This window comes from Zeus faber (assembly GCF_960531495.2).
Source record: "Zeus faber genome assembly, chromosome: 15".
NCBI classification, from domain to species: Eukaryota; Metazoa; Chordata; class Actinopteri; order Zeiformes; family Zeidae; genus Zeus; species Zeus faber.
Genome location: NC_137194.1, coordinates 7,030,196 through 7,041,703, shown reverse-complemented (window position 1 = coordinate 7,041,703; position 11,508 = coordinate 7,030,196). Strand labels below are relative to the sequence as shown.

Here is an 11,508-nt window from a genome sequence, read left to right as displayed (position 1 = left end):
GAGCCACTCAAGGACGTCAATTTCCTTCATTTTAAGCCACCCCAGTGTCGCTCTGGCAGTGTGCCTGGGGTTTGTTGTCCCATTAAAAGACAAACTTACTCACCAGTTTAAGCTTTCTGGCAGAGGGGAGCAGGTTCTTATCCATGATCCCTGGATCGTGCACCATACATCTTCCCATCAACCCTGACCAGACTGCCGGTCCTTGCTGAAAGGCCTTCCCATAACATCATGCTACCACCACCATACTCAACAGTGGCGATGGTGGTACTTGGCTTGTGCACAGTGTTGGATTTAGGCCGTGCATATATCTTCAAGCCAAAAAGTTCCACTTTGGTCTGAGGCATTTTTGCTAAATGTTAAGGATACGTTTTGTTTTTCAACCAAGGCCCTTTTCATGCAACGCCTTGAAGTTGGTTGAGTCATGAGCATCATGTTCAATCTCAAACAACTTCTGCAACTCACAGTCACAGTGAGTGGGCATCGAGGCAACGCCATTCTTGTCCGACGACTAGGTTTCGACGGGCAGCCTGAGCTCGGTAGTGTGGCTGAAGTTTAATATCTTTCCCACTTCTGTATCATGGACCGCACTGAGCTCAGATGTAGTATATTCTGTTGCTTTGAGGTGTTCTGCTACCCATTTACAACATCTGTGCTTCTCAAAAAATACATGCCTCGTTTGACATGTTTTCAATGCTCCCTTTGGTTACATTTGGCAAACTCTCTACCCTGCTGTTAAGAGTTCACTGAGAGGGGGGATTATGTATCTTCATGAATAAGTTAAAAACAGGTGACCCACCAATTTTCACCACGGGTGTAGATCATGAAAACAGATCATGACCACTTCAATCTCAATTTGTTGTTTCAGCCTAGTTCAATATATTTTTCAAGTTCAGAATCTGAGAGAGGAAAAAATAGTTTTTGGGGCTGAACACCCTTTTCAAGGCATTGTATATATAGACACAATGTCTTTGAAACCAGGCCAGTATGAAAAAAATGGCTTGTGAGCTAAAGGAAGAATATAACAAAAACACAGATCAAGGAACCAATGTCGAGCCGGGCATTCGATCACTGAAGTCCCTTCTCCTCTGATAGAAGACAAAGTGCCTTCGGGGTGACTCGAGAGGTATTTTCAAGCCTCTATTGGAAAACAAGCCCTAGCTTTTAGGAAACTGCGCAGTGTGTTTTGTCTCAATTCTTGGCAGTCTGTATAAGGTTTAATGTCAACTAGCTTTTGGATGTCGCAGAATCAATTTAATTATCGTAAATCTAATCCAATCCATCCTCTGAACATAGTAAGGTCCCCACCTAATCCAAACCCTCTTTAGACGGTGCACCCTCGCCCTCACCAAATCCCTCTGCTGGTGGGCTTGACGGCACTTTCAAGATGATTAACACCACCACAATTACTATTACTCCTTAGCCAGTCATAATCCCCATTACCTGGAATTGTCGTTAAGTCTAAACACGATTGCGTGTCTTGCTTAGACCTCTAGTTTGTCATTAGAAAAATCGCCATTTTATGCAGAGTTGAATCCTCCCAACACAGCTGTTTGGGTCAAACGAATAGAATTTTGATGTGACTCTTTGTATCACCTTTCCCTGTTGGTGATATCCTCCATAGCATTTCAGATTGGTGTCGGATCCAACACAGATATTGATCCATCCCCATATTGCATTTAAAATCACTCAAAATGCAATTCTGATGGGTTGGATATTGAAAGACACGACAGATCAGCATTAAGTGTTTGTGATATAAATTTGCCATTCACAAAAACTTCTCATCATTCAGAACATTTTGCCTTTAAGCTACCAAGGCCTCTTGATAACAATGTAAATCCGTAAATCTCTAAACTCATGTTAAACTAACCATGGCAGACGGAGAAAAAAAAACCTGACTACGTACACCCATACAGGTGCACGTTTTAAAGTGTCTTACTTTACACGCAATTACCCACAATTCACAGAAAGTTGAAGTGCCTTAGTCGATGACAAGTTATAGCCCTCGAATCAATTCTTACAAACTGTAAATTTAGACCTTTCTGCGGCAAGTGCGGTGAGCCCTTGAAAGATCTCAACTTCGATCTTAACCTTAATCAGACTTTATCCGGCGGGGTAAAATCTCAGATTAAAGGGTCAACTCCCTTTATCTTCATTCACTGAAGTGGTGTACTGACTCATAAGCCAGGCTTACTTATGGGCGGTGATACACTGGTGGGACTAGGCCCGACAGCACTGTGAGGTTGGCTAATCAATCCTGGTGGATTTCCGCGGGGAGAGGGGGTGGATTGAGGTTATGCTAACAGTCTGATGTCTGTTAGTAGTGCAGTGAGCTAGTTCCCTCTCGCTATTAACCCTGGGGTCTATTGATTTTCTCATACAAGAGGGACAAGCGCACGGAGGGATGCATGTGCACATAGGCACACATTGTCAGACTATGCACAAATACGCACCTCACAAAATGCAGACAAAAGCACTCCCGTCTCCAGTCAAACCCGACAGCATTCAGGAAAACAGGCCCGTCCTCACACAAACTGAGGCATAGACAGTGCAAACAGTATAAGCCCTTGGCGCAGGCGGATATTGCAGTGATTCCTTGGGGAGGGGGGGTCACCTGTGCAGGGGAGACTTGTTCTATAGTAGAGCCGTCAATGTCAGCACAACCAGCTTAAGGGGACCGGCGTCGCTGCTGCATTGTAGTCAATAAGATCTCCGGCTATTTAACAAGCCCTGGCGTCGGAGCTGGGGCCGAGCTGCCTTTTATCTGGGCCGAGCGCCGTGTGCTATCCGGGCGCCGACGACGGAGGTCACAGCAGAAATAGTGACGTGGACACAAATGGAATGACCGCAAAGAACGCCCAATATAAGAACAACTGTGTAAACCGTGGTATTCAAATTAGAATCTTGTACCCAAGGCGAGGGCACTGTGGACGCAAGCACGGACCACGGACCAAGCTTTCCTTTCGCCACCGTCCACATACCGCACACATACAAGTACACATCCATGTACTGTACTCATGAGCGCATGTGATCCTTCATGGGCTTAAAAACTTCCTGAGCTGAGGAAACTTGTTAATGTCTTACATGTTCCGTTGGCGCAGGAAATACCTGCACCAGATTTTGAGAGGGCTGACTGAAGGAGGAACCGACTGGGGGGGGAGTCTAAGTCTGTCTTTTTTTTTTTTTTTTAGTCACGAGGTCCTGACAAGTGCGGAACTCAAAATCACCACATATCAGAGAACTCAAAAATGAGTGCTCCTTTAGTTCTCGTTCATCCCTTCCCATCACCGGCGGCTCAACGATGGTGAAATCTGTCAGCATTTAGAAGCACAAGCTCTCTGCTGCTTGACACGTTGATCCTAGCAGTCCCTCTGTGAAAGTCCCTCCTGTTTTAACAATTACTGGCCTAAACATTATTTTTTCCATCATTTGGAGTGACCCAATTGATCCAGTATTGAGAGAATAGCTGCAGCCGACTGCCGTGCAATGGGGGCAACTGCGGCCAAGTTGCTCCCCGGTAAAAAAAAGTTTTCCTTTAAGTCGTTGAGGCTGTGTCAGCATGAACGGCAACATTGGCAAGCGTATCATGTTGTGTTCCTCAATGGTTTGCTATGATTTGCAAACTCATATCCTTTGTAATGAATGTGTCTTTACCTTGAACCTTCGGAAAATTTCAGGGTGCTTTGGTGATGTTTGGCCAGGGACCACCGCTGAAAACGACGCTAACTATGGCACATTCACAATAGTGTTTCGTAATGTCTGCTGATCCTGTCGAACGGAAAACAAATAAATAATAATAAATAAATGAAGTTCTTATACTATTGTATAAGTCGCCGCCCACGGTCTTACAAAGCAAGGGAATAAAGCCGGTCATTATCCGTTGTGACTCAACGAAACATTGTATTATATTCCTCATCTAGAGACCAGATTGTAATGTGGGTTTCAAAGACGCAGAGGTGCCAGGACTGGCTCCATAAACACGCCTCTTCGTTTTTATCAGATCAGATGGGGATCAATCCGAAGACACCGGCCATTAAGGATGCATGCATCCGAAGCTTATTGAGTGCAGGGAATTCATGTCTAAATTTGGAAAGCAGACTTATTAAGACGTATTATTACTCTTGTCGTGCCGGGGTCCGCGGGCAGTAAGTCCACCGAGCGCCATGCGTATTGACCCACGATTTAATTAAACCTGGACAGCCCTTAAAAGAACTCAACAAGTTTGCAGATCTTAAAGGTACGGTCACAGAGGAAAACCAATCTGTGCCACTTCTATGTCTGGAGTTCACAAGTTGTCCACCGGGGAAACAACTCTGAGATTTTTGTCGCCCCTCCAGGCCTTCAGGGAGCTGCAGGCGGTGCGGCGCGGCATTTCGCCTGAAAAATGAGAGCCTATTGCGGCACGGTAGCGGTCCGGGGCGAGGCGGCGGTGGGGACGGGGGGCAAGGGGGTCCGCCCTCCCTGGAGTGGCTCCTTTTTCATAGCTCGCGGCTCTGCATAGATTTCCGAGCCATTGATATTGTAATGGTCACGGTGGCCCGAGGCTGGGGCGCTAACCTTTTAGTTGTGTGGGACGCATTATTCCTCACACAATGAGGCACAAATCGCTCTCACTCTCTCACTCTCTCTATTCCTTTCAACACTCTGTTTTATATCTCTATATCTCTTTCCATCCATCCCTCCTTTCCTCCTATGCTTTCCCCTCTAAAGCCCTTGAGTTTTCTCACTTTCCCATCTCTCTCGCCCTCTCTCTCTCCCTCTGTTTTTTATCCTTTAACTCCCCGCTCTATGTCTGTTCCTCTCTTAAAAGATGCATTATTCCTCCTCCCACATGCTCAATTAAACTATCCCAAACCTCTTTTTTAATGCAAATTTCTAATATTGTAACGGCGTATGTAAATAGCTGGCGGGGTAATTTGCTCTGCCAAGGCTGTGCCTTCTGTCTCGGCGAGGCCTCCTGCCTGTTTATGTGTGTGTGTGTGTGTGTGTGTGTGTGTGTGTGTGTGTGTGTGTGTGTGTGTGTGTGTACAGTGCACGTGGGTATGAATGTGTGTGTGTGTGTGTGTGTGTGTAAACACAGTGTGTTTGGTGCGAAGATAATTTGTATGTATTAAATGTGTTTTTGCTCTTTTCTGTCTGTGTGTGTGTGTGTGTGTGTGTGTGTGTGTGTGTGTGTGAATGGAGTGGTATTGTTGGTTATGACAACGTGGTGTATTGCATCTGTGTGGGACAGGTGTCTCCTTTGACACCTGTCCCAGACGGAACACAGCTGTCCACTGCCAGCGGAATGCGCTTGGGTTGTGGGTGGGCTATTGAAAACCTCCATTACACCTCTTTGTCTACACTTTTCCCAAGGGAAGCATGCATTACGGTGACAATGCTACGGGACAAGCACCAACAGACTCACTACCCCCTAGCTTTCAGTAACTACCCCCTAGTTGAGGGTTACTACCCCCTAGTGTTGAGTAACTACCCCCCTAATGTTGAGTTACTACCCCCCCAGCGTTGAGTTACTACCCCCTAGATGTTGAGTAACTAGCCCCTAGTGTTGAGTTACTACCCCCTAGCATTGAGTGACGACCCACTGGAGTTGAGTTACTACCCCCTAGCGTTGAGTGACTACCCACTAGAGTTGAGTTACTACCCCCTAACTTTAAGTAACTACCCCCGAGCGTTGAGTTACTAACCCCTAGAGTTGAGTTACTACCCCCTAGAGTTGAGTTACTACCCCCTAGCGTTGAGTGACTACCCACTAGAGTTGAGTTACTACCCACTAGCGTTGAGTGACTACCCACTAGAGTTGAGTTACTACCCCCTAGCGTTGAGTGACTACCCACTAGAGTTGAGTTACTACCCACTAGCGTTGAGTGACTACCCACTAGAGTTGAGTTACTACCCCCTAACTTTAAGTAACTACCCCCGAGCGTTGAGTTACTAACCCCTAGAGTTGAGTTACTACCCCCTAGAGTTGAGTTACTACCCCTAGTGTTGGGTTACTAACCCCTAGTGTTGAGTAACTACCCACTAGCGTTGAGTTACTATCCCCAGGCGTTGAGTTACTATCCCCTAGCATTGAGTTACTAACCCCTAGAGTTGAGTTACTACCCCCTTGAGTTCAGTTACTGACCCCTAGCATTGAATTACTAGGCCCTAGCATTGAGTAATACGATTCAATACCATTCGATAATAACGAATATCTTCTTATTTGCCATCATATGCAATATTTTCACAGTATCGAAATATGCCCCTCCCCCCCCCCCCCTAATAAGCCAACCCAGTAGTCCAACTCGTGAGCGGAATCAATGTGGTCAGTGCATGGTTGGAGCAAAAACATGGCAGGCCTTTACTTCCTGAACCTGGAGTCAACCACCACTGGTTGTTGCGAAGTTAAAGGGCGTGGCCGCCTTAATGCACAGTTGGGAAAGATGCTGCCTCCACAAAGTTCGTGCCCCCTGGAGCTCCAACTCAAACCAAGCATACCTGACCCAGAACTGACCCTAACTCTGCCTTGCCGAGCCTAAATTACTACCTACCGACCAACGGAAAATACGCGTTTGGAGGTTTGGACATGGGCCTGGATGGTCTTTGCGTTCACCCACCCACCTACTCGACCAGGAAGTAAGTTTCATCATTAATAGGTCGGTTTGCCTAACAGCTTGTGGTGCGGGGCTGCTGCTATAATGGCCGCCCCATGAGTTACCCTGGTGTGGAGCCCTCAGACAGGAGGGGCGGGTGGGGGCTCCGCGCCTGCTGAGTATCAAAGGCTTGAACAGCGGTGGGCCTTTTTATGCAGGAAACACGGTGGAGTGCCGCTAGGTGGGCCGGCTAATCAGGCATGCAGCAAAAGCACACAACCACACAAAGGCCTTCACGCTGGGAGAGGCAGACGTAAGTGTATTTCTGTGTGTGTGTGTGTGCGCGTGCGCACTCGCACGCGCACACATAAATATTCCACAAACGCTGCAATCAAATGCCCTTTTTTCTCCCCCGCCTCACAGACGTACACAAACCCGAAAAACACACACATGGTGCACAGGGTGGGCCCCCGCGACACAAATCGCCAGGAGGCCTCGAGACTGGGCCCAGGCGGACGCTCTCTCCGCACCCGCCCCCCTCACGGCCGCGTCCGCACGGACAGACCTGTTTAGCGCTAATTAACGCTCTATTCTACTCACTATTACTATGCAGATGCATGCGAGGAGCACCCGGCGGTGGAAGCGCTGCTGATGAACAAGAAGGGGGCTGAACGAAAAGGGGACGACTGAGCCGCATGGGAAGCGGCGGCGGCAGCCGCGGTGGTGGCAGCGGTGGCGGCGGCGGCGGCGGCGGCGGCGGCGGCGGCGGGGTGGGGAGGCAGGCCGGGAGAGGGAAGAGACGGGGACCCCGGCTGTCGAAACCGACGGCAACTTACGAGTGGTGGACGCTGCAGTTGTAGAAGACAAAGTCCACGCTGGCGAACCTCTTCCCCGTCTCCTTGGACTTGACGAAGAGCCTGATCACGCGCTGGTCACCTGGAAGCCCGGGGGGGCACAAAAACACCCCCAACAGTCAGTGGCGAAAAAAGGTTGTTTTCGTTTTCTCGAACCCGGATCCTATCCTGCTGATACAGCTGACGCCATTTTTAAGCGGCGTTGAACATTTTTACGACTATGAGAATGGGCTCCCTCATTATTTGAGTTGACATTTCGGCACAGCGCTTCCAGGGGAGGGGGGGGTCGCACATAGATTGTACGGGGTTCTTTGTAAAATAAAAAAAAAATCCACTTAAAAGTCCACTTAATGAGTGTCCCGTTGCCTTTAAAATGGCCCCTGCTCGATGAAATATGGTCCCTTCCCCTTCAGTGCCGACTGAATTAGCTCGTAAAGATGCAAATGCTCGTGTAAAACTGTCTCAAGGCCACGGCCACGGCCATTTACGCAAAGTAGCACGCGGAATGCCGACACCGGCGAGCGATCCTCCAAACTGTAAACGGTAGATCCGCCCCCCCCCCCTTTTTTTTTAAACGAAAACCCAGAAAAATGTTTTGTTTTTTTTACCCCGGTTGTGCGTGATGGGGGCCACCTCTTTGGCCGTGGGAGACAGGCAGAAGATGCGTCCTCCGTAGATCCGCGCCTCCGTCTCCACAAAGTCCTCGAAGGAACAGTTGACCCCGGCGGAGAGACTGGGGACGTTCTGGGCCTGAAGGGCCAGCTGGGAAGATGACAGCGAGGGAAGCGAGGGAGGAGGAGAAAGGTCAGAAGGAAGAGACAACACACATGTATTTTGAGCTTCTGTCCTTCCCTTGATCAGACACCTACAAAAAAAAACAAAAAACAGTTTTTCACTCCTGCGACAGATACATGTACATGGACCTATAAGTAATGGACGGTGTACCTGCACTTGGGACATGGTGACAGAGACGTTGTCGGGATGCACGCTGAGACGGACACACTGCTCCGCCCTGGTGGTGAAGCGCTGGGGCTCCTCCGCCCGCTCACAGGAGTCCTTCCTGGAGCAGCTGGAGGAGACGTAAACCACCACGTCACCCTGGGTCACTCCGGAAATGCCCGATGTTGTACTCTAACTTGTTGTATCTGGTCTTATAGACTTTATTTATTTTTGTAGAATTTATGTCATCAGTTTATGTCGTTTATGCAATATTACATAGTGCAAAAAATCGGTAATTGCAAAGAAAAAATACATTTGGAAATGCATTTGTACATTGCGCCTTCAATAAAAGTCCCCTCTAGATCGTCATTAAATATGACATCAAAAAGAGACAGAGGCAAAAAGAGACTGATAGTTAAACTAAACTACTAAACTAAAACTAAACTCAAATACACCCCTTCCATGGCCCTTAAGTACTCACACGTTGTGGAGGACACACCAGCCGCAGTGAGGGTCTCCGGAGCCCAGGCATTCCCCACAGGACGCGTACTGCTCGCAGCTCTCCACCGGCACCCGGGTCACCTGGGGGTAAAGTGCACGTGGAGCAAAACACACGCACAGAAAAGACACACACAGTTAACAGCAAGTATTGTACACACAAAAATAGGCAGCAAGAAAGCTGGATGTGTACAGGATGTGTAAAGCCCAGGGCAACCACTGAGTAAAACCTCAAATTACGCTATGGATATGCATGAGTACGCATTGCGAATTAGATTAGATGCAACTAAGTGTCACTGCACCGAGTCCACGCACCGAGGCAGCAAAATTCACGTGAAGTGCATAGGTTCTTTTGCACGGGATGACAAGCGTACTGTTTCAACACAGGCATTGCCAGTAGGGGGAGCAGGAGGGACATGGACCCCAAATGTAACTTATTGAACTTTTTTATTTTAGTAGTTTAGCCTCAGGTTAAATTGTGATTTATTTCACAAGGGGCGCATCACGGGTACATGAAAGGCAGGGCACTAGATCATAGAACAACATTTACAACCTGAAAGATGTGCAAATCTGGGCGGTAACACAATTACAGTCACACAACTACAACTACTACTTTTAAACGTCACTTAGAACACACTCAGAGACGAACCCTTGCAGTTTTGGGGTGTTTTGTAACTAGTTCCAACTGCAGTCGTACCTCAGGGACTTCCATCAAAGCGCAGCTATCTCAGCATCGGGAACAGATATTGTTTGAACTCTCAACAAAAGAGCAACATAGACATTGTGGGAGTCGACAGAGTATGGTCTTCTAAATAAAAGTGTACAAATGGTTTAGTCTTCCTAAAGGGAGCCAGAGGAGCCTTGGGGGAATGTGCAAAATATCACAGAATACTAAAGAAACGGGCATAAAAGCAGCTGAAGGAAGTAAAAACCAAACTTAAAATCTGGACCTTGAACCGGACGTGGAAACAAAGGCTGTGGCTCTCCTGAGCCGCTCGGCTGTCGCCCCCGGACCTGAATGACCAGACTCTGGCAGACTCATGGATGCGGAGAAGGTGCGAAAGTAAGTTGCTCCCCTTCCAGCAGCCGGATCGCAAGTAAGTGAACTGGGTTTTTGGAAGAGGAAGGAACAAGCCTGAAATGGAGAAGAAGGATTCCGGAAGGAGCCGGACGACTGGTGGAGTCGTGCCCCGAATATGTTTCCCAAATACTATATATCAGATCACACCTCTTCAGCCCCGTGTTCAGGTATTGTCTTTAAAGCTATCTACAGTTAAGTGGCCAAAAAAACTTTACGGCCAAGTGTCTTTTATACATCGTCTTGGGGAAGGCGAGTTGCCGAGAGAGAGCAGAACCGTCGACGCCGTGGACGACCCGGCGGCAGGAGCCGACCCGACGCCCCCTCGCAGCCCCCCCCAGCGGGAGACGACCGGAGCAGCCCCGCGACCGTCCAAGCCAACTGGCACCGACCGGCCTCCATGTCGGCGAGCCGCGTAGCGGGGCTTCATCAAGAACACCAGCGAGGCTGCCAAGACGTGTCGAATTGTTTTGTTTTTGGTTTGTGACAAGAAAAACTTGGCGAACAGAAGGGGGAAATAACTACAATTACAGTCCAAAGTATTTCCCGCGGCTGGCACTTGATTAGCCAATAAGGCGAGTTCATCAGTCTCTATGCAACAACAATAAATCCCTCTGTCAGGCTGGGCGAATATAGTGACTAATACACCGACCAGATATAAATATATGCTCCTTTATCGCCCTGCGTGTTTATTTGTTTGCTCGGTATTTGGAAAATTCCGGCTTTAATCAGCTCCTCTCACAGAACTTCACTTTAAAATGAAGAGGGGGATTGGGGAAAAGCAAGACAGCGTAACTGCCGTCGCCCTGATTTACAGTGCGGGCGACCGCTTCCCCCGCGACCCCGAAGCGACCGGAGACACGCGACGGCTCGTCTGCTGCCGCCGCAAAAAAAAAAAAAACCTCACGCCAGACCCGTAATTACCCTGGAGAAAAAAAAAATAATATGTCTCTGCGCCGAGACGCCGAAAAAAGTACGTCTTCAGACGGTAATGACCCCGTCGGCATCCAGCGCTTATCGGCACTTGAGATAAACGCTTGATAAACGTCTGAGCGCGGAGAATTATTTCCAGAAAGTCATCATCGTTTTTTCGGGCTAACATCATCCAGAGAGACATTAGGGATCGTCCCCCGCCCCCGCCCCCCTTTCGTCTCCACCAGCCGCGTTGATGGCCTCAGGCACCGAGGACGTCCAAACGCGCCGTCCAATCCTCCCCTCCTCCGCGGTCCTACGGCCGCACGGGCCCCTTCCAGCCGCAGCTCCGCCGCACAAGGAATTATGACCCCCGGTTACTTGTTGCCGAGCATCATCCCGCACCTGCGAGGGATTATCAAGCAGACGCGCCGCTTTGGCAGGGTTTTGAGGACCGCCCCCTTCTGAGGACATTTTCAAACGCCCCCCCTTTGCCGCAGCGGCGCGCCGCTCGGCTCGGCTACGCCGTCGCGTAAATCTCCGCCGCGGTCGGCCCGCATCTGTGTTTTATCGGGAGGGATGGATTTTGACGGACAGCGGTCTGCCTCGGGCGGCCGAGACGTGCACGCACGCACGCACGCACGCACGCACGCAC

The 11,508-nt window shown here is 49.1% G+C and overlaps 1 protein-coding gene across 1 annotated transcript in view; it reads right to left on the bottom strand.

Moving 5' to 3' along the window:
* Positions 1–11,508, bottom strand: part of LOC307240707 (plexin-A1-like) — a gene marked incomplete at both ends in the record, with an annotated part of 204,601 nt that overhangs the window by 96,001 nt on the left and 97,092 nt on the right. Inside the window, 4 exons of the mRNA XM_080014554.1 lie at positions 7,409–7,508; positions 8,035–8,188; positions 8,372–8,495; positions 8,847–8,947. Coding sequence (XP_079870680.1) covers positions 7,409–7,508; positions 8,035–8,188; positions 8,372–8,495; positions 8,847–8,947 — 479 coding nt within the window. The remainder of the gene's footprint in view (positions 1–7,408; positions 7,509–8,034; positions 8,189–8,371; positions 8,496–8,846; positions 8,948–11,508) is intronic.